The following is a 24219-nucleotide window of genomic DNA, read 5'->3' on the forward strand; positions in this document are numbered from 1 at the left end:
GTATTACTTAAAGGTAAAAATGAGTAACATCAAAACATAAGATACAACACTGATTTCATGAAAGAGAACTGCGGCTTGCACATTTGAGCTTTTGCACTGCTGTACAGTGATTTTTACTGCATTTTTACTACATGTCAACTTAATACTATACCTTCTTTAGGATGATATCAATGTAACCTGCAATTAATTGAGAGATCTGTTCTCCTTCGGTGGTCTGTACTGAGTAATAGCTTTCCTGATATTCACCAAAATCCTGAAGGAAAAGAGTGGGGGGAGGGAGAAACGCTCTTTGAAAATGGCAAATAAATAAATGAAGAAACAGTACCAAATATGAGTGAGAGAATTCAAATTTTAAAATTGTTCGCATAGACATTTCATTATATCCAACTATAAATGAAACTGCTCCAACATTCTAAACCAGTATATATGGAGGGTGAGGAAAGGGGAAGGATGCTTTTTATTGCAGCTGAATCATAGATGTTTCATAAATTGAAATGCCAGAGTCTGACTTTATCAGACTCGGTCACTGAAGAATGGGTAAAAGTCTTCAGTATTTTATTTTAAAGCATAATCACCCATGCAATTGGAAATTAGATGCACATAATTAAAGTGCATATAATTTTCTAGCCACTGCCTCTTGCTCTACCACTTTAAACAATCTTTTCATATCCAAATGCAGTGGATACGGACCAAATAATTAAAACACCATCACATTCATGCAAGCTCTTTAAATCCGTAATTACCAAATGTATTAATGAACCATCTAGCTCTGTTTATGCTCATATTTTGCAAGTTACAAAGTGCATTATGAATGGCAAGCATCATAAGAGTTTAAGTAGGTGTGAATAGTGATGTTTTCTTAACTGTTTTAGTCATTAGGCACAGAACAGATTTAAGAAGTGTTTTTGGAAAAAGATTTAAACAGTACTTTTGAGGAACTGGTCCATCGAGAAACATCAAAATATGGATTGACCCTAGACACCAATATGGGCCAGTTTATTAGTTTAGGTCTCAGTGACTCTAATGCTAGAAAATTCGGATAGAACAAGTTACATTAAAGAAAACTGTTCTGAGTCAATCTTTCTTTCTCCTTGCCACACAGATCCCTCTTCCTCTGAATATATACAAAAAGATTACCAGAGTAAAGCTTTTAGGTGAAGCAGCCCAGCGTTTCACAGTTGTCAGTGGCCATTCCTGCAACACTTCCTTGGTCTTCTCATCCACACGCATCACTGAGTCTTTGGTGACACCCAGCAAACGAGGAACCAGCTTGTTTTTGCCTTTCATTTTTTCCTACAACAAGGTGTGAAAGATTGTTTTGCATTCAAATGGAGCTTGCCATAGGAGATAGGAAAAGCGTGATGGAATATACTGACAAAGGCAAGCAACTGGCATGCAGATGAGGACAATTTAAAACTCCAGGCTCACTTTGGCCACAGACAGTGATTTTCAGGCAATGCATTAAGGAGCTCTGGTCTTTACTGGATCTTTACTATTGCAGTTCAAAAGACACTCCCTTTTCTTCTTCCTCTAGCAAAAAGCAGCATTTTAGGGATTGTGGTAACAAATCTTTGGAAGTTACTTCAAAAAAGAAAACATGATGGGAGTCCTTCTAGACACAAGACTTGCTCTGTAAAAACTATATTAGAGAAGCTGAGTGGGAAACTGGCATCAGGAGGAGTGAGAATTTAGGTTGCCCTCACCATTTCTCTATAAAATTATAAAAGTAAAGGAAAGGAAGGCCCACTGGGGCTGATAATTAGGCAAGATCAGCCCAAATTTGTCCCATATTTTGGATTTTAAGTCTTAGTTTTTTTCAATCCATGAGAACATCCTAACCCACGCAAGTATCACAAGGAAGGGGGCAGGGTCAATCTGCACACTGCCAGCTGTCCAATTTGTTGGACATTCTGCCTCTTTCATTTTCCAAGGTTGCAGAGTATAGAACCAAGATAATAATTTGCTACATAAAATCTACCATAAAATTGAAATATCCCGTTCCCCTGAATTTATGTAGGCCACAAAGAATCAATTCCTATTTACATAGTAGGTCATTTGATAGACTTTTAAAAAGACCAATTATTCCTTCCAGCAGAAGCTTCATGACATGGTTACTTGATTCAATTATTGTTTGCTTTAAGCTATGACACAAGAAAGCAAGGTATTAATGAAAAATACAAAGATATTTTGACCTGTTACCATACAGCTTAGCTACACTGTGTTAACAACCCCCCACTGAATTAGCAGCTTGTTCTAAACATGCCTACTTGTTAGTTTTAATATTTTAGTTACTGAAAACTGCAAACCATAACTTTAGTAAAGTTTCTAATACACAGCTCTGTTAGAGTTGAGACGCCTTTCACCTTTAATGGTGCCTAACAAGACATTTTCCCTTAAAGGAAGCAAGACAACAAGGAGGTCTTTCAAAGCGTGCCATGTTAATAGTAGCATCCTCTGCACATTCTTCATTGTATTTTCACCTTCAATCTGCTTCACTAGAATTTGTGGATGACTGAGTACTTTAGGAAAAGGCAACCTATTGATACTCAGCTACGCACAGAGCTTCTGTGCTGTAACTGTGGGAACATAAGAATGAAAACGTTTGCCTAAATTTAGCCTCCTTTCAATTCTATGCCAGTGGATACTGAACACTCAGGCATTGATGCTTCAGTCCCATTTTCACAGTAGAACATCAGTATCTTGGTACCAAATTGTTTCAACAGCCTTAAGACCATGACCTCTTTTGCTGCAGGGATTAAAAGAAATTAATCACGCAGCTGATGAAGTTGTTCCTCACATGCAGTTTTTCAGCATGCAATTCATATTATCATTAAACTTCTAAACAGGAACAACTTATGAGTTCTTTGTGAATATTTTTCTGAAGACAGTACTTTGTTGGTAATCAAAAGAAAACAGGAGAAATGTCAGTTTAAAATTAAATCATGTCAGATTCAACTTTCTTTCTTGAAGCGGTATGACAAGGATTTAAACTGAAATTATAACTCTATTCCACATAGTAATTTACACTTTTTTCCAAATGCTACTTTCAGACAGAAGGCCAAAAGAACATCTTTCACCTTTGCTTAGCACAGAATCTGAGGTAATACATAACCAAGCATACAATAAGGTCACAGCAAGATCTACATTACCTTAACAAGAAAAAATGACACTCCGTAAGTCCGCAGGGAACGGGCTAGCTTCACATACTTCACTTTGGCTTCTATTTCAGTCATCTCACCACAGTTTTTGTGTTCCTGCAATGAGAGTTCAGTATCACTTAGGCAGAAACAATGCTGACTGGAAACAAACAAAAAAAGGGTATAGCTTTTACCTGTTTAATGATGCTTAGTTAATAAATATTACAATTAGAATATTTGAAAAAAATACTGGCTAGAATTGTTAGTAAGACTGTATCCCATAAGTCCTCACACTGGAGAACATAAACAACCTGTGCAAATGGAACACTCCTCTTTGACCATCATCCATTCTATCTGTGCCTCAAATCAACAAGCACGTTTAAGCCACTTCTGAAACAGTTTAAAATTCTAGGTATTGCTGCTATTTGACACCATTGGAATTCATATAATTAATGCCTCTTTACTCAGTGTGTTAAAATAATTTCAAAGACCCAGCATCCATATTTTTTTTCCACAAACAGACTATTTATTCCTGCTTTGTGCCCAAAACTTTTGATTTGTGAGAGCCTCATGCCTTGTGATTGACCATTTCACGCCTCTTGTAGGCATTTCCAACGGGCTTTTTTTGCCAGTTGCACAGGTATCCACATTTGTTTCCATCACATGAGAAGAATTCTACAGGTGAGGAAAAAGCAATGATTTTTCCAAATAGTTCATTTTGAAATACTCATCTAGGTGTGTCTTGTAACTCAACTTCTATTTATCCTTTAAACAATTTACTCATAAGTAAACTTTATTACCTGTAAGTAATGACAACTACTAATATTACCTATTCAAACTTCATCTCAGCATCTGCTCTCCTACCCCAGACCTTTCTGCTATTTAAATACTGTTTGTGGGATTCCCTGTCACGCCCTATCTTCCTCTCATTCTTCTGAACTGCCGGTTGCCACCTCTTTCATGCTGACTGATGGCAGCAGGGGGAGCACCAAGAACATGGGGAAACACTTTCCTCCTGAGTTTAAGTTGCCATCTTGACAATGTTCCACGGAGCAGCAGTGGGAGGAGCAACTGCAACTCCAAAACCCCTTTTGCATCTAAATTCAGCACAGAGAACACAACCAGGATCCTGAAACAGCAAGGAGCTCAAATGTAGTCATTGCAGATGGAATATTTGGTGAAAACCACCTGCCAAATTCAAGACTTTTATAACTCAGGGCAACAGCTGATTTTTTCAAAAAGACAGCTTGCTTATTCTACTTTGCTGTTGTGTCTTTGCCCAGCATCAGTGCCCTCACTGATGAACTTCCTGTCTGTGCACTGCTGTATGTGATGACTGAAACTACTTAGAGATCGTATTTGACATGGGCAAAAAAATCATGTGCAATGAACGGCATGATAGCAATACTCAGAAGTGAATGAATCTTCTTTCGCTTAAACTGCAACATCACTGCCACCAGCTAAAGGTATACAGAAAAGCATTAGACAACCTCATCTACAAGGAAGTACTACAAGCTGCAGGTAGAACAGCCTTACTGAGCTACAGAATTCCTAGACTGGGAGTGGAACAGACAGTTATGTATGTGATCTGTTCCTGCTCTTCAACTTGTCTCCCAAGTGGAGATCACAGGTCACTGGTATGTCCTTCCAGAAGCTGTATGACTTTATTTCAGCTGTTGACCTCAGAATTTTTCAACTTACATTGTATTGCCAAACTTGTATTTCAGTAGGCACAAACGTTTAGTGTATCCACAGTACTCAAACTCTGAGACCACTTGCAACAGTATCACTACATTTTATACTCAACTGTGTGATTCCCAGACGCATCTTGAGCATTAGCTAGCAGAACTCTGTATCACTTGAAGCTCATGCTTGAATAATGAAGGCATGAAATTAAAACTGTTTTTCCTAAATGTGCTTCTATTTTAGTACAAATACACATCCTTACATTTCAATGCAACTGAGAAAAAGATCTTAAGAGTATTGAATACTGACTCTCTTCCTTTCAACAGATTACACTGAATAATCATCAGTGAAGAAAAAAGGACCAGGACAATAAATCTGCTGAAGAAACAAAAGCAAAGCTGTCAGATTCTTTACACTCGTTTTTCTGATAGTTACATAATTCAAGTATATATAGAGTATTACACCTGTGAAAGCTTGTATTTTTCTTACACAGGAAGTAAAACTATAGTAGGTTTTTCAGCCTCACAATTACCTGAAATATTCTCTTTTCAGCCCCTCTTTGTTTGGTATATTCTTTAGGCAGGAATTCTTTTAGGCTGGGGAAAAAAAAACAACACAACAAACAATTCCATAGTTAATGGCGCCTTCTTGAGGATGGATACTTTCTATGCTCCTTTATTGGCATTAAGTCCTGCAAGCTTCCTAAAATGGGCATAAAATATCTATGCAGTGAACAAAACTCGGAGTGGGTTGAGAGCAAGAGGATACCCTGCATAATTAAGAAAAACACTTTAGTTACAACCCCGTGTAATACCTCTTCATGTTTTAAGAATCATCAAAAGCAGATAATAGCTGGGACACTTCCCATTCTTAAACTGTATGATGTCCCTCAGCAGCTCAGAGGTGTTCACATCTAAATCCAAATACAATGATTGTAATCTCAGGGAAGAAGGGGACATCAAAGCCTGAGTCAGCTCTGTGTCTGAGTTCTGATCACTGCTATTACTTTCCAGTAGCACTTTGATTTACTGACATGCAGGACCAAGTTCTTCCTCTGCATCTTCCAAGAAATGTTAGAACACTAGTATTTTACTGAAAAACTACAAAGCCATTTATTTAAATGGACACTTAATACCAGTCACTATCTCAAAAACAGTGTCATAAATAACCAGTCCTAATTTCTGCAGCAGTCAGATACAAAGGGTCTCAGAATACAAACTAAGCAAATTCAGCCTCCATGATGAAGTTTAGTCAGAAAGAATCTTCAAACACACCACTTGTACCTCCTTGCTGTATATTAAAATAAACCCTTTATCTCAGCCAAATATCACCTCATCTTGAAGACATATCAACATCATGCTTTAACAAACATAAGTTCTTTTCTGGATTGCACCTTCCCATCTTCACATTCTGATGAAACTGTGTCATATATTCAGCGGTTCATTTTCAGCCTGAATAAACTTTCACAGTTAAAAAAATTGGTTTCTAAGGATGCCCCCTACTTTGGACACAGAGAAAGTATGACTGGAGAATCTCCTCATTTTGCTTTATTCAGTAAGCAAGCACACTAACACAGAAAGCTAGAACTACCTACTATCATAGAAAGCTACAAGTTTTGAGAAGGATGGATTTTTTTAAAAAAGATTGGCAAAAAATTTGCTCAGCTGTTCTACAGGTTGAGGTTTTTTTGTTTGTTTGGTTTGGTTTTTTGGGGGGGACGGGTGTTGGGGGGGGGTTGTTTAGTGTGGTTTTTTTGTTTTTCAACACAATAGCCTGCCATTACAAACAACAAACAACATAACTCAAAAGACTAAATCAGAATTTTGTGCTTTCTTCCAAAATACTATTCATTAGTGAGATCACTCATTTTGTTCTTTCCATAAAGCTCTAGCAATATAAATCAAACTAAGAACAACTGTTCTTGCTAATCTTTCTTCCAATGTTCCAGTAGTTACATCTCACTAATACATGATAATGTAATCTCTTTTCAGAATTTATTTACACAGACACATCATGGGGTAGGGAAGGCTGGAGAGCCAAATTAATTTTGTAGATAAGGACTGAATACAGCTTATTACCCTAAAAAGCTGGTGTGGTTATTCTGAAACAACTGGTGCCTTTATACAGAATTTCATAAGTTCAAACCAGTTTGGTTAAATTCACTTCCAAGGCAAATGAAAACAACAAAAACCAAAAAACAACAACAATAAAAAAACCCAACAAAAACACCTCCCCAAACCACACATAAACCCAGTTTAATTCTGGAAATGGATATAGATAGAAAAATGATAGTTATCAAGGCACTTCCAGTTCTCATCTTTTATTAACCACAGTTAATCTGTTCAGATATTTGTATATAGATAATCTATTGAGACCATTATATTTTTAAGCATGTGTACTTACTTTGTTAACTAATATACCCTTTAAGAAGACTCTGCTGAGCAAACATTATTTGGAGCTTCTTAATCAGCAAGAGTTAGGAAAACAACTTTGCACTTTGTCTACTAAGCACCAGTTGGTATACTCCTGCACATGTAGCTGGCAGCTAGATTGGATGCTTTTTCCTTGTGTCACCTTCCATTATTTTTCAATCAATAGACAAGTAATCACCTCAAATGAAAGGGTGAAATCCTAGCTGGAAACAGATCGAAATTATTTTAATGCTACCTATAACTAAGATACTTTCTTTATGATGCAATGATAGTTTGATAGCTTCACTTTGTTTAGCAGCTTTTTTAATGGAGTTAGCAAAAACAGCTGGAATATATTATCATTTAGCCTTCTTAAATCTCTTAATTACACATTATTACAATGGACAATGAACTCTTAAAAAAAACATCTAATAGCAAGCAGTGTTTATTTAACTTCATTTACGGTGAGTTTGTTCCTACAGTTCTTAAAAAAATTATACATGAGTGCAACATATTGATTGTTTTTCATGAGCATAAAAGTATATCCAGTGTTATTAAAAAAGGCAGTTTAAGACAGTAAAACAGGCTAGATTAAAGAATTGAGTTTATTGGTTACCAAGCGTGCTTGGAAATAAAAAGCTTAAGTGGGCAGTTTGAGCTGCTCCTTTCCTATCTGCATATGAACAGTACGAGTTCTTTATTAGATATTCTCTCAGCAAGTTTAAATACAGTGTACCTCTGTAGGTGCAATGCAAAAATTCACCTGTGAGGAAGGGCACGAAGAAGGACTATTTGCAATTTGATAGTTTAAGAGTTTTCACAATTTACTTTGGCATAAGCTTCAAGGAAATTCCAATAACCAATACCAAAGTCTTAAAAAGAAGCAGGCAATAATCTTCATCTGTGCCAACAATCATTTATCAATGACAAAAAAGGATACAAAAGATCTCTCTATAAAAACATATTGCAGATAAGGGAAACGAAATTAAGCTGTTTCAAAACAATGCTATGAAATACTAATACTAGTCTGTTACATGATGTTTTCTGTATGAGCAGACACAGATTCTCCTTAAGAGATCTGTAGCATGTTCAGGTTTCAGTGATGAGTGAATGCAGAACTTTCAAATGCATTTCACATATTGAGCTACAGCATACAGTTTACAGAAAACATAATTCCTTTCATACTTGAAAAGAGTCAATGCTCATCCACCAAAGAATAGGAAATAGTTGGATGAAACTTAAAAAAAATCTCAATCTTTTTCAAGAAAAAAAAAAAAGTTTTTTCTGAAGGGATGAGGGATGCATTTTCAGAAGAAGAAAAATCAGCATTTATCTACACTATTTATATATATTGTTCATAATGAGTCAGGAGCGCTTGGCTTGTTTAGACTCACAGAACAAAAGCATGAGGTTTCACAAAACAGCTGTCATGAAGGCTACAGCCAAATGTATACAATGTTAAATCATAAACATACACACTTGAAATTTGAAGGCAATGACTAGGGACTTACAGTTCTGGAGCAGGATTCTATACAGAGGACAAAAAGGGAATTACTTCTAAATGAAAAATCCTTAATTTTATGAAACTGATTATACACCAGAACAGTGAGCAATTACTGCAAGGCTTGATCCTAATACAGTCAAAGCCCACTTCAATGAAAATAAACCTATAGTAGAGAAAATTCCCTGCAGAAAATAACAATGTTTTAAATTTTGGAATTCTAGTTCTAAATGATTTCCACTGGTGTATCATTCTCTTTCTAACATACAGTTCACTTATTTATGCCTTACGCCTATTTGGATTAAAAAAAAAAAATTGTACTTTATATGTGTTCTGCCTTTATTCTGTGATGGACTTCAAAATATTTAGCATTGCATACAAAGCAGAAATATCATCCAGCCAGCAGTTTCAGTCCATTAATATATGGGAGCTCGAAAAAAGAAAAAAAAAATTTTTATACTGAAAGACCAAGTAGAACACCTAGAAGAATCTAGAAAAATTTAAGCAACTGAACTCTGTGCAGCAGTTTGCAAAAAATGATGGTTAGGTTTGTGGGGAATTATTGCTTTAAAAATTAAAAACAACTATTGCTGGCAACACCTAACTCTTGAAATCATTACCATGACACAACATTAGCTTGTCATGAGGTAATACTAAAACCACTAAAAGTAGTGATTTGCTGCACGAATACTCTTGAGTGGACAGAGAAAGGAAGAATAAGAAGACAATGGACAAATCCCAGAGGAAGATCGTTGTATAACTCATCACAAGTCTAGGGAAAAAGAACCATGAGTACACTGAAGCTGTTACACTGAGTCCCCATAATTCTTAGATATCAGTAGCTCTATTAGGAAAGGTTCACAGGCCAATCAGTAGCAGACAAACAGACACTACAAAGAAAAGCTGATTATTAATCAGAACTGAAGGATATTTGTTCACATTGTTTGTCTGCATAACTGAACTGCTACACTTCAGGAAAATCTTTCAAAAGTGAATTGTTTCAAATGTTGCAGCACAGCATGTTCCAAAGCAAGCCACCATTTTAAAGTGATTCCCTGAGATACAGTAAACCTCAGACTCAGGCTCACAAAGGAAGTACGAGAGTCAGCACTGAGCAGTTGGCCAGTGGAACAGGACAGAAACCAAATATGCACCCATTGTTTTGTGCACCCCATTAAGGTATCTATGAGCCTCATATCTAGGCAAGGCTTGATGGACTGTGCAGTAAATAGCTTGCTTCAACCTTCCTACATTCCTTTCCTCAGACTCTGGCTGAGAAAAACTCTACTGCAGCAAACCAATCAAAATCAGTAGAAAAATGAGACATCTCAATTTCAGTCAAACTAAACTTGTCCTGCTGATAGCAGTAAAGTAAGCATCACAACAAAGGTTAAAGGATGGGCCACTTGTAAGCAGGACTCCTGTCCACACCTGAAACAAAGAGCACAATTCTAGATCTCCATTCACGCAATGCCACGAGAGCACGAATCTGAGCAACTGATTAATGCCGCTTAAAAGTTTGGAAAATTTAACCTCTACAGACAGCAATATTAACTTCATTCAAATGAGAAAGCATCTGCCTATTAGTGTACTTTCCTAGCAAATCAAACATCTGCAATATATACTGATGCATGCTTAATTCACACATGGCATTACTAAACGCAGGCGGAAGTAGACTTCTAAGGAAGAACAAAATCTCAGTTCTCACACACTACCAGGTGCTTGGGGAATCCAGCTGCATACTTAACAGGCACCCTGTGAGGAGCTGGCGCCCTGGGCTGCCTAATAAGCCACTGCCAAAGGTCCCCTCATCAGCTGGGGTTGCTGATTTGTGCACTAAAGCTCCTTTCACAGGGAGACTGCTACAGAAAACACACTGAATCTGATTACCTCTGCCTGAAGAACTAAAATGCATTTAGTTTGCGACAGCTCAACAATAGTTACACTTGAGGTCACCCAAATTTAGAAGTTAGATGTGTTTACTCTAAAAATCCAGGTTTGTGTTTGTGTTCTACATGAGGTCCAAACTGGATCTGTGCTTGAAAGCCTCCAAACTCACAGGCCTTCTCAAAGGAGACAGGATGGGAACCATTCAGAATGTCATCACGAGCCTGCAGGAGGTAAATAAAGACAAGTCAGGGACATCCAAAATAACTATTACATCTCTGAAATTCCCTGAAAGCGTGAACATGGCCCAAGAATCCAGCAACACACTTTTCTGTTTGAATATCTTTATTATTCCATTCTGGATGTGTTTATGACTAATAAAAAAATCAAAGGGCTAGATTATTTTCTGGTGAATATCTATAGACATTTATTGAAAACACGACTGCAACAACTTGCATCAAAAAGAGGACTTGACACCCATTTCCTGCCATACGTGTATATAAAAGACATATGTGTATACACACATATATGTGTGTGTACATAAACACATGTAAAACCCTTTATCTTACCACTTTAAAATAGCAGGGAAAATGATCTGCATAACTAGTAAGCAAAAAACAAATTAGTAGTATAGAAATGGCAACAGGAGAATGGAAACAGCATTTTCCTTCCTTTTGTTTAAATTTAGAGGTTATAGAAGATGATAGATTTTATAGCTTTGGCAATAGAAGGCTCCTCCATCCACAGACAAAACAGTGACAAGGCAGCATCGACACATAATGTCTTAACAGTGGCCTGAAGTATCTAACTGGCAGGAGAACAGCTCAATGTGATAATCTTCTAACGTACTTGAAAAATGTAATGCAGCTTTACAAGCAATGCCATCTTTACCTTTTGACTCAGAGTTTTAAAATGCAATTTAGAACAATCCCATTTGAATCAGCTGCAAGTATAACTACTGAACATTCCATTGACTTTCAATGTTTTGTTTTGGGTTTTTTTACTTTTAAAAAAACTTAAAGAGTTTAAAAGCCTGCTTTTCTCAGACTGTATTACAGTCAACTTCACTGGAGCCTTCAGTTAAATAGTATCTTCTGCATAAAGCTCTTGGCTTTGCTAACATATGTATAGTACCTCTAACAGTGCGGGGAACCTGCCTAGGTGGACGCCCACTGTGTTTCAAGATATGGTCCACATTGAATAGGTATCCTGCTTGCCTTGTGTGCTGTCTGGGTTGCAGATTGGAAGGGGAGTGCAGAAGAAGCTCTCTCACTGATCAGGTGGAGAGAAAAAGATATGAGAAGCAGAAAGCTGTTTGCAAGACTGACCTGAGATTTTGTATTACAAAGAAAGCATCACCTATAGAAGAGAATGGGGAGAAGAACTAGAAAGAACAACTTAAAAGACTATAGACATTCATGAATTTTAAGGAAACGGGATGTGAAAGTCAGTGGATTTTTGGTTCAGTGTCCATTATTGGGTTGAAAGTATTTGATTAAAAAGAATCAGCAAAGCCTCTGCGTTATCACGTATTCCTGGAGGGACAGACAAAAATGGAAAATCAAAGCACATCCAGAACTGGAATTCTAGAAGATGGAGTATTTCAGCAACAAAATTTTTCTAATTAACCTACACAAGTTTCCTCAGACAAGGTACAACCTGTACTTCTGGTCCACATACTGTACCTGAACATAAAGCAAATTAAGCTGAACAGGATCTCTTGAATCTACATTCTGGTCTGAATAAAAGAACTTTCGTCTCAACAGTAGTGTTTCATTTTCATCAACTCCTTGCTCTCTAAATGTTCGGCTGTGATCTAGCCAATTTACTGTAACAGAACCACAGACATGCACATTATTAAATACGCAGTGTTGCCAGTGTTAAAAGCTGTTGTAAAAATCATGTGATAACTGGCATTTCCACTTGAGGGGGAACTCTGCAAAAAATGTTGGTTTCATTTGTTTCTAGTCATCAGTGTTGAAGGTTGCTACAAACAAGAACTGAAGAACAGCACTGCTGTTAACTTTTCTTATCCCTGAATATAATTTTAAAACATCTTCCTACCAGTCAGTTAATCTTAGTACCTTAACATAAAACAGAAAGAAACTGTTCTTATGACTTTACACATAAACCAAATCAAATACTGTCTTAGTTCTTTGGCAAAAATTTATACCTTCAAAGACAAAACTACATTTTGATGGCTTTCAGTAGGCATCAGTATTTAAATATCCAACTTCAATGAAGGGGAGAAAGTGGTCATTATAGAAATAACTTTTCACACTTAAGTTACAACTCCCCCACCAAAAAAATAACAAAAAAACACTTCAAAACACCTGCTGACTCTCATAGCTAGAGGTAACAACTTGTCCATTTACCTAATTTTAAAAATACTCAGTAGTAGATGACATTATATATAAAAGGGTGCAAAACACAGGTAGGGATCAACTGAGACACACTGAATAATCTAAAAATGCATTCCTGTATGGCTTTATTGCACTATACTGTGGAAAGATATTAATCAAAGAATTATCCTGGAGTACACTACTCACAATCATCATCTGTATGAAGCTTTGCCTTCAGTTTTTCCATTTTTCTTTCATCACGCAACAACGTCCTGTCTTTCTTAAGTGTTCCTGTACTCTCCTCTTTCTTCTCTTCGATGCTCTCCTGGATTAAGGAATATTCCTCATAATTTGTTATTCCTGGAATTACAGATAAATCCGGTGTTTGTAACAATAAAAATTTAATACATTTTAGGATGGGTCAAATACTCTTTTCCATATATTAAAACACCAATGGTTAATTTCAAGTATAGTAAAGATATTCCAGATTAAATGCTAAAACAGTGTGTAAGGAAGGAGATACCAACAATAATCAAAAACTTCACATTCAAGACATCTCTCCAATATCCGGCGTTATCCTTCAAATACATCATTCCTTTGTCATATGCTGCATTTGCCACTTTAAGAAAGATACTAATTTTTTTTTATTATTTACTAAGACAAGCTGCCAGTTTAAAAACATGATGGAATTTAAAATAGCAGTAAATTCCAGAATGGCGACATGCCATAGAAAATTTTCTTTCATGGATGCCTACAATTGCTTCCTGAGATCTGAGTAATTTCAGCTTGCCCACAATGTGTGGAAGAAATGTAGCAGAGCAGACTGAGAAACAGAAACCATGTGAAATATATTATTTTTTTCGGAGTTTTAAAACTTGACTCTTCCTACGAATTTTACATGAAACTGAATCAAAAATCAGTTCCCAACATTTAGCATATATCTTAAGTTGCTCTCATTTCTTTATTCTGCTTGTTTTTATTCCACTGTTTGGTAAAGCATGTTTATGTTTTACAGGAAAGCAACTTAAATGTTCACCTGCATGACCACATTCATTAAAATAAGTCAAACTAATTTTTGAAGTAAACTAGTTACAGCACATTAGAATTCAGCATAGAAACACTCAAAAAGAATTGAAATGGATGGATTTAAATTTAGCTAATTCACTTTCCAAGTAAATTAATCTAAATCAAATTAAGGCCACTTTAATTCTAAATGAGAACTAAGGAAGGCTTTAAGATGATTTAAACTAATCCATGTTGGAGCATGTTTATATGAATATAATACGAATCAGTTTTCTAAAACGTCTCTATTTTGATAAATACAAAAACAGACTATAACCAATATAACACACTTTTGACCAGCTGCTCTGGATGGCTTCCATATATCATTTCACAAATGACACAGTACTGTGATAAGCTCTTAATCATAACAATATAGAGCCCTAAGTTTAGGTATATTTCACAGTCAACAGTATTTATCTTTTATCCCATTAAAATCAGGTATAAATTTAGTTCTAATTCTCTCCCACATAGCAGGAAAGCATCTGTAAAAGGCAACATATAATAAAAAATGTGTAACTGTACTGTCAGATAACTTTGTGCCTTCAACTGCTAAATACTGAAGTTTAAGGATATAGCTAACTTTACTGGCTTTCATAGAACCTGGACAACAGATTTCAAAAAAGTGTAAAAAACAAAATTCTTAAGCATGCGAGACCCAAAATCTTACCTATCCTGCTGCAAATGGTAACCAGTAATTCACCGACTGTTTTTGAATCATCCACCATGACTGTTTTCACTGAACCATCCAACATACGTATTTTCTGAGGTCTCTGTTTCTTTTTGTACTCCAGTATATCCTAGGAAGCAAACAATACTGTTTCTAAATGCTTTTGGAAACCAGCAGAAGCCAACCCACTAACTTATATGCCTAAATCAGGATTCCCTCCCCACCCTCCAAGCTAGATTTTTCCTTTGTTATAGTATAGGCAAACTTACTCCTGTAACAAACTTGAGAAGTGACTACTTTTAGCTCTAACAACGGCATTTTTCAAGAACTTGTCCTAGCTGGCAAGACCAAAACCTAGACAGGGCACAACAGTACCTTTGTGCTGCAAAAATTAGTTTAGTATTTAAAAAAGATAGCAAAGCCTTTTGGGTGCAATCAGTAATGCAAGCCATAATGTGAGCAAGTATGACCTCAACATCTTTAGTATACAAGAAGCCTACACTATAATGCAAGGTCACCTCAAATATAAAGCTTATTACGAAATCTGTTTTTTATCTTTCTGTTAGTCATTCTGTGAAGACACTACTAGCTCACAGTCACAGCCAGGCGCAGGAAAAAAACTTAACTACTGAGGCACAGCAAGGAAGAGAAGTGGGCCAATGTCAGGAACAGACTCAAGACCCTCCTATGCCTCCAAATGCTAAACATTCTTCTTGCCACATGGGAAACAGTTTTTCTGAAAATGCGTTGATGAAAGAAGCAACAGACTTGCCCCATACCCCATTTCTCAGCATGTAATAATCCAGCGTTCTTCCAGCCTCCAGCCATATACCTTTTCTAGGATCTTCATCTGACAAGAACAATCCATAGTCAGAGGCTGTGGAACAGAAGAGACAGAGACTCACTGAAAAATATCAAACCTAATAAAGCCAACATGGTTTTATTCAAGGGTATTCAGCTTCAGGGTCAAGCTTCCATTACACTTACTTTCCATTCTTAATGAACTTGGATAGAAAATTTTTTCTGTGCTTCAGAAAATAAGCTTAGCAGCCGATAGCAGGGTAGGTCAGGCTTTAGAGGAGGCTTGAACAAAAGCTTCACTAGACAAGAACATGTCACATCTACTGTGTAATTTGTATTATATTTGTCACTACTTCTCTTCAAGATTACCTTTTTTAAATGCTCACAGGTCCTGCTTTGGAATTGACTAACCAAAAATACAAGCAGTTTGGGCCTAAACATAGTAAACTATTTCAAGCAGTAGTTCTATTTAAAAAAAAAAAAAAGACAAAAAAACAAAACCCCACTTTATTTCCAACCCTTCTCATATTGAGTTTATGCTAAACTTCGGAATCTTTTTGGTAGATGCTTCAGGTTTAGGCATTTAAAGAAAATACAAGGCTTTTAGAATTATATCCATAATAACAGTCTCAGGAAAAACATGCATCTATTGCAGGTTAAACACATGCCAGTTGATTCTTTCAGAATCACAAGTAAATGATAAAACTTTCATTGCCACAGAGAATAACAAACCCAGGCTTAGGCATCAAAGACTAAACTCCAGGTATACAAAATGAAGGACCATGACTTGTCAACTTAAGGCCCATCCGTATGCGTGAAGAATTGATAGAGTACACGTCACTATCACAAACAGCGTAAACTACTGTTCATCAGCTGAGCCTGCTCTAACTGCAGTTCTACAGTTTAAGCTAACAGCCTTTTTCAGACAAGCTGGCCAGCTGCACGCACACAGCCTGGGTGCAGGGATGGTACCTTGTTTACTTTGAGCCATGTATTCAGACTCCCTGATCAAAAAGTCAGGCAAAAATAGCTACAATTTTTGGACATTGTTTCATCTAGCAACAATTTACATTTAACAGCATTTACATTAAACACACTGCTACTGGTGCAAGTATATAAAAGACCTTACACTTAAATAATGAAAGTGTAACTGCCTGACAGACATAATTTCAAAGGAAGAATCCTTCCACAAACAACTGAATAAGAAAAGCTTTTCTTGTAGACCTTAGTTAAAAATTCCCCTGAAAAGCCAAGTGATTCGTATGTACAGAGATGTTTATGACACAAATTCAATACACAATCAGTTATGTAAAATTTTAAATTTGTGCCTATAAATAGGTTGTGACCTTCAGAAGCACACAAAGCACCTTGCACAGAATTACCAAGGAAGCACAGACTGCTCCGACAGTCATTTCTGGGGGATGCACCCTAGTAATGAAATAGTAGCAGCTGTGTGACTTCCATGCTAACGTCATGGCCACCTTTGTGCCAGCATGCAGGCTTGTTGGAGAAGTGAAATGTGCACGGTTGACAGTCATAATGCAGGACAGTTACATTTTCTGTTGTGCAGGAACTAGTTTGATCCGTGAGTCTTCTGAACTGACAGGAAAACACACACATTTTAACAGCCACAAAGAAGGGGAAAGGATATATTAGTAATTTTATTTCTATTCATCACTCAACTTTATGAAGCCGTTTAAAGTTTGTAATTGCACTGCAATCATGTATAAAGGAAAAGCCCGACTGTATAATCGGAGGAGAGTTCATAGGCTTTTCTATGAGGTTCTTGACATTTGGGGATATTTATTACTCAACTTCTTTGAATTCAACTGCTGTTCAAAATCACTGCCTCGAGAGATCAGTATGGTAAAAATGCACAGCTTGTATCTGAAAATTGAAGCTCTGTAACTAGACTTCCTAAGAACTCCTGCAAAGGAGAAGCATTTCTAAGTAATAGTAATACTGTCCATTACTGGTAAGTTTTTCTAACAGTTCAGATAAGATTTTTGAAACAGCTTTAAAGGTTGACAGCTGTGCATAAAACTCAACAAACAATCTGCTTTGAAGAATTACATGTCAAGTGGCATTACATACAGTACAACACCAAAGGATTTTCTGAAGAATCTGAGTGTTTTGACAACTTTGACTACATTTAAAACAGAGCTTTTGTCCAAGTGAAGACATATTTCAGTCCGCATTCATGTAATTTGCTCAATAGGTACAGAGACAGTTAAATTTGATGAACATGTAGCACCATCGTGAATACGGTGATGCTTTTACTTATTAACCAGTTTCAAACATTTCCCTTTGCATATTTTGTAATTCATATTGTCTCTGTCCTTTCCTTTGCTGAGGCACAAAATAAGTCTGCCCAGATTTTCCTAGAAAGCATTGCCACAAACATTGCTTTAAAAAGATGGTACCAGAAAAATTGCTCTCCGAGCGGAGGCGGGGTGCAGGGGTGGGAATCATCTTTCATGCAAGCAAGCAATTATGTAAGAGGTTGAAGTTCCACCAAAAAGCATCCTTTGTAGAAAAATCTCTGTCAGGATGGAAGAAAAAAAATGCAGCTACCTTCTGTCACTTAAAAATCTGTTTGCCCTTTGTGCCTTTCACTCCAGAGCCTTAGGATTTAAATAAAAAAGAACAAACCCTCCTATCTGAAAGATACATGGAGGAACAGAACACTGTCAAAAAACTGTGGGTCTATGTTTATTTTCAATTCAGCCAATGAATTGACGAAGGACAAATACAGGAACTCACCTTGCCCTGTTTGAGCCTCTGGCACTCGTTCACGAATAACTCTACAGGCATCATACACTGCAGTGGATGGTTCAAACTGCATCGTCTTCACTACATTGCATTGGCGGACACAGATCTTCAAGGAAAGAGCTACCATGGTGTCAAGTCACTTGCAAGTTCCTAGAAAAGTATCTGAAAAAGCAGTAGTGGCATTATTGCTTCAAGTTTTCCATTTAATGCTTCAATATACTCAACTTTTCATTAAAAAAATGAAATTACTTCAGTAGAATTGTATGTATTCAAATGCAGTTCTATATAAAGTCTCATTAGCAGCATCAAGCTAAGAACTATCCAAAACATGTATTTTTCTTGGTATATTGGAAATTAATTTTCCCAAGCCTTGTTTACGCATACTTAAATGTTTATACTTTGAGGAATGTCAAAATGGTGCATGGGGAAACAATACACTTATTGGGTATATTGCCAACTTATTTACTACTGACAGAAAAAGATTTTTCTCTCACCACACCCTTTTATTACACTATTTTGATTAGCTGGTGACTAGCAGCTTAGAATAACTACTTAAATGAAAGCAGGATTTTCTTAGTATGTAACTTCTCCCTTCTAAAGATTCTAAAGTGTGCAATACTGCTGTGGCTTTTTTCATATCTCCACACAGATCTGCTAGATGTTTTTATCCAAGCAACAGCACAGGATAAAATAGCTTCAAGGATGAGACGTTTTTCATTTCTGTTCTATTTCAGAAACTTCACTGAATTTGACAGCATTTGTCTACAGAAACAGGAAGCTACAGATGCTTTTTGTTTTGTTTCATTTTGTAGATAGTCTGGGTTTTGTCTTCAGTGTCTTCTCTTACTGTCACAACACTCCAAATCACTCTTCCATCATTAGACTTTCCATAGTGATCTCCAAGAACTCTTCAGTACTGAAGTCCTTTCTGCACAAATACAGAATCTACTAGAATCCCCAAATCGTTTCTGCATAAATTCATGATGTGTATTTTAAATAGGAGGACATGAGATTCTGTGGATTACCGCTGCTGATGATAATTTGAGCAGGACAAATTCCAGTAGTTAAACAAAAATTTAGAACCCCAGTTGTGCATCTTTTTTACAGCCCAGATACTCAGTACTGTTTGGCAAAATCACTTTAAGGAATAGGAAGGAACCACTATTTACATTTCATCAATGCACCGATGCACTAAGGTCTGTGATTACATCCCTCCTCCAAGGCACAGACAGCAGACAAATGTCTCTGCCAACAACATTTAGGGGCAGTTTTGGCTCTAAGATGTCATCCTCCCCCATGTTTTTGTGGCAGTCCATCCATCTGACTCTCAAAAGCAAATCATCCTATTTCAGATTTTTTAGTACTTCCAAGATCACTCACTACCAGTATGAAATGCTAGATATAAGACTATCTGACAAAGAAAAAGGGTTGAATGAGAGAAAAAAACATAAAGAAACATTAATGTACACACTTCAATGCTCTCCTAATGTATCAGTGACTGATAAATAACAAAACAATCTGTATTTTGAACCAATCATTCTAGGCAGAGGTCTGATAAATAAAGGAAGATCTCTCCCTACTACCAAATTTTGGTTCCTAAAATCCATCCAAAAGGTCTTTATGTTTCAGTAGCAATCACTCAGTATAGCAGCACAAAATAAATGCAAGACAAGAAATAAATCTCTACAGTATTTCCACAGAGCTTCACCATAACTGGGTTCAGTCTAGCATTTTATAATTTATACATAAGCAAACATCACAGCATTACACTAACAAAAATATCCCAAGAAACCACAGATTGGAACAGTTTTTCACGATCCAGAATAAACCCAGGAAGAATAATTATGTTCATGCATGCTTATGTGTACTGTTACTAAAAAGGGTGGCACACTAAACAGCTGGAAAAGAGACAGATCAGCTTGAAAAAACAGTCTGAACGAGTTGCTCAGAAAGCAGTTCTAACCCAGAGATGACCTCTGAAACTTCCAGCATGGTAAGGTGAGACGCAATTCCTGCTCCTTCCTCTGGTCAATGTGTTCGAGCAGAGCCATTATAATGCAACCCTCTGAACTCTCCCCTTTTTTTTACTCCTCTAAAAAAGAGGAAACAGTATAAAGTGACACCAGTGAACAGGTAAGTTCTAGAAAAAGCTTTCCTCTCCAATTTCCTTTCTACTGCACCTGAAGCTAAGACTTGCAAGCCACACACATCACATCTTCAGACTCCATCTGATTATCTTGTTCATAGGGAAAGGTGATAGTAAAAGGTCAGTATCCATGACCATAGACAAGCTGCAGTCTTAACTTTGGGTATGAATGACTTTGGTTAAAGGGAACGGTCATAAAAAAACATAAGCACATTCAGCAATCATCTTCTAAAAAGATATCTTGAGTAGTGGCATTGAAAGATCTCTCCTCTCTTCTGCTAAAATATAAAGGAGTAATGCAGATGGCTTAATCTGTATTCTCTGGCATTAAAGCAAAGTGAAAATAATACAGTTGCACAGGCATACATCAACACCTTCTGAAAGGTCGAACTAAGCTTCTTTTTAAGGTAGAAAATAGGATCCACCTGAAAAATCTTTGCATGTAATGAAATGATTGCCTGCTTTCTGGTACGGAGTAGTGGTCAAGTGATTGAATAGTCATAAATTAGCACCTGACTTGAAAGCTTCATGCCATGCAAATAGTGTATTACCAGCACTGACAGTAGTGGGTCTCATGTAAGTTATGGTGATGTAATATGCTTCCTCTGTATAGCTGAATCTTTTAATATTTCAGAAAAGAACATTTGCTTTTAAGGTGAAGGATTACAAGGCTATGGCACGAAAATAGATACAGAAAAATCTACTTAATCTTGTAGTGTATGTAACACTAAAGATGTTAGTATATGTAACATACATACATAACACTTTTATGTGTAACACTCAAAAATGGATTTTAGAAAAGGTCACTAACATACATCAAGGAGCATCCAAATTCAGTCCAGTGTCTAATCTCCCCTTACGAATGGAGAAAAAGGGGCAAAGAAAAAACAAATGGTGAAGACTGACCATGAAATTTTAACTGGAAAAATAAAAAAAAAGTGAAAACATTCTGGTAAAATTATTGTGATTTTTCGGTTTGTACTGCTGCATTTACTAGGTTAGCATGAATTTAGCAAACCAGAGCATTCATATAAACTTCATTTAACCTGTGAGATCCAGAACAGAGGAAGTCAGAACTTGAAAGCAGTTTAGCCAGTGCAGCATTGTGTCACACACTTGATGAATTTAAAAGAAGCAGAGGCCCCATTTCTTAAAATTTAGACGAAAGAGTTCTTTTACAATACATTAAGTAGTTTCTCAGCTCGTTAATATTTTAATTTTGTGATCATGCACCACAGAAACCATAAAAATGTGTCGGAAGAAACCTCAAGAGGGAGCCTAACCTAGTCCCTTGCATTGCGAAATGATGCATCCCTATGCTGTCCCTGTCAGATGCTAATTTAATCCATTTTGACAAAGTTCCATTGAAACGGAGTCCACAACATCTACAGGGAAGCAGTTCCATTCTTATTTTTCTTTTTACTAATTCTATATTTTGAGTGGTTCCCCCGACACACCCAAGTTTTCAACCTAGGTCTTCCACTCTGCAGAAGAACCTTTTTTCCCTGCCCTACATTAACAGGCACAGAAAATAGATCCCTGTCATCTTTAAAACAATTCTACAAGTTGGGAACCTGTTACTATGTCCTCCCAATGCCACTCCTTTTTTCAGGGTCAGATTCATCTTCTTCAAGAAGGAAGGACCTAAATGTATCAGTGGTCTGGTCTCCTTCAACTCGGTGCTCTTGGTTTCAAGAGACACCAAAGTTTGCTTTATTTGAAAAACAGCTTATGAAAAGAGCCCATGACTTATCAGCTTCCTCCAACACTGTTCTCAAACTTCAGAGAAAGGTTTTCATCTGCCTCCTCCAGATTACCCTCAGGCTCTAAACTCCACACTTGGCTTTCAGTAATAACTGGGACAGGCAGTTTACATCTCCTGAGTAACAGCCAAAACAGCACAGCTGTTTTGTCTCAAAAGAACTAAGAATTTGGTCAAGAAAAAGGGCTGAGATCACAGAGAAAAACAAGCGAAAAATATCTTCCATGTTTCCCTTTATCTTCTATACATTGATTCACATCACATTTAAATATTATAATGGCCTCTTTCTGCTCCCCAGCATCACTCAGCCTCTGGAATGGCTGACCAAAAGTCAAAGGATTCCTGTAAATTAAGAGGAGTTGTCAAGGAATGGCTTGCCTGGTACTAAGTCCAATGCTCTGTGAGTAATGAAGGAGATAATTTCTAAATCAGACTGTGACTGATCCATGCTTGCAAGGCTGGAGATTTAAGTAATAAATTATGGATCTGCCAGGTTTGGGAGAGGTAGCAGCAGCTCCGAGTTCTTAAAAAACCCACAGATCATCAGTGAGAGAAACCAGTGCCTGCACGTATGTATCGGAGAGTCAAGACCTCATGTTGAACCATCACAGTGCCCAGCTTCCAGAAAATCCCAACAAAACAAGATTTTTGGTTTGCATCAAAATGAGCAGGCTTCTGTGTGCCCACAGAGATAACCTGCCAACAAAGCAAACAAGCAAACTTATTTCAAACATATAAACCCCAAGGCATTATCAAGTGCTGAAAAGTAAGACGTAAGAGTGAGGCAATATTAAGGTTCTTTAAGGTAAAGTGACTTCAAGCTGGAGGAATGTCTGCTATTCTGCCTGCAGGTCAGCAACAGTGTAACCACAAGCAGCAACAAGGTCCCCTTCAGCTCCAGAAGTTCACAGTCCCTCTCAGAGCTGCAAATGTTTCTGTTTGCATAATCACTTTCTCAACCAATTCTGACACTCGTTTTCTTTTGTGTTGGCCATTGCATTTTTGAAGAATCTTTCCCTTACTTTTTGACAGAACTAGGTTATGCAGTAATTATACCCATGATTTGCCAGAACATCCAAGGCAGTAGTACTCTCCAGCAGAGGAGCAGGAGCAATGCGGTAGTGGTAGAGAACGGTCACTGTCCCAGCTGGGTCACCATAGCCTCTGGTTACTGTACCTGGGAAGAATAAAGCTTGCAGCAGCACCTGCACTTCCATTTGCAAAGCCTCATCTCAACTGTCAGCTGAAGTTACTGTATCCTTCCCAAAAGCTCCCTGCATACACACTTTCTCACAACAGCTAGAGCTAGGAAGCTGTTACTGTTAAGTTACAATAGGTCCAGGCCTAGAAGCAGATACATACTCAATGAACAGTTAAACTATTCTTCTTTAACAACTTAGCTTCATTAAAACAAATTTTTTGAAATTCTAAGGACTAATATTTACAAAACTAAACATCTCCATCTCTTGTAAAGTTTCAGTGAAAGAGCTTGAACATTAAACACAAAAACCGTTCTTTGCTGAAATTGTTATAAATATTTATAGATTTGAACATTCTATTTTCCCTGAAATTGAATAAATCTGTAAAATGCTTTTCTATTAATTTGTCTGATACAAAATAAGCCAGAAAACAGGTAACTATGGAGAGCAAGTCACAAACTAATAAATCAAATAAAAACTTAAATATATTTGAGAAATGTCCCCAAAGTAACGGGAAGAAAGTTAATGTCAAAGCACATCCACACCCTTAATTTCCACTGGAAATTCATTTAAAATTGCTTTTCCTCCTGGTGTCATTTGAGAGGAGCAAAACAGAACTTTCCAACACCTAGCAGGGCTCCCAGAGCTGAGTACCATATTCATTTCCTCATATCCTACTTTACCTCTTCCTTCATCAGTCCTGACAATAATTGCTTACACACTGTCTCTGCTACCACGGCAAGAAGCAAATAGCTTTTGCATAGGTTTACTCCCCAACTTTCTTCTTCCATATAGCTTGGCTGTCTCCTGCTGCGGGACATCAATATAACTACCTAGTCAGCAGGA

At 37.0% G+C, this 24219-nt stretch overlaps 1 protein-coding gene across 1 annotated transcript in view; it reads right to left on the reverse strand.

Annotated features, from left to right (window-relative positions):
* LOC104618401 (talin-2) overlaps positions 1-18393 on the reverse strand; it is a gene marked incomplete at its 3' end in the record, with an annotated part of 66157 nt that extends 47764 nt beyond the window's left edge. Inside the window, exons 1-10 of the mRNA XM_010283980.1 lie at positions 18258-18393; positions 15473-15570; positions 14694-14823; positions 13172-13324; positions 12308-12450; positions 10719-10846; positions 5356-5419; positions 3150-3254; positions 1138-1293; positions 152-253 (exon numbers count right to left, since the gene is read on the reverse strand). Of these exons, the coding sequence (XP_010282282.1) occupies positions 152-253; positions 1138-1293; positions 3150-3254; positions 5356-5419; positions 10719-10846; positions 12308-12450; positions 13172-13324; positions 14694-14823; positions 15473-15570; positions 18258-18393 (1215 nt within the window). The remainder of the gene's footprint in view (positions 1-151; positions 254-1137; positions 1294-3149; positions 3255-5355; positions 5420-10718; positions 10847-12307; positions 12451-13171; positions 13325-14693; positions 14824-15472; positions 15571-18257) is intronic.
* Between the last annotated feature and the right edge of the window lie 5826 nt (positions 18394-24219).

The sequence above is a fragment of the Phaethon lepturus genome, unplaced genomic scaffold (assembly GCF_000687285.1).
Source record: "Phaethon lepturus isolate BGI_N335 unplaced genomic scaffold, ASM68728v1 scaffold5783, whole genome shotgun sequence".
Classification (NCBI taxonomy): Eukaryota; Metazoa; Chordata; class Aves; order Phaethontiformes; family Phaethontidae; genus Phaethon; species Phaethon lepturus.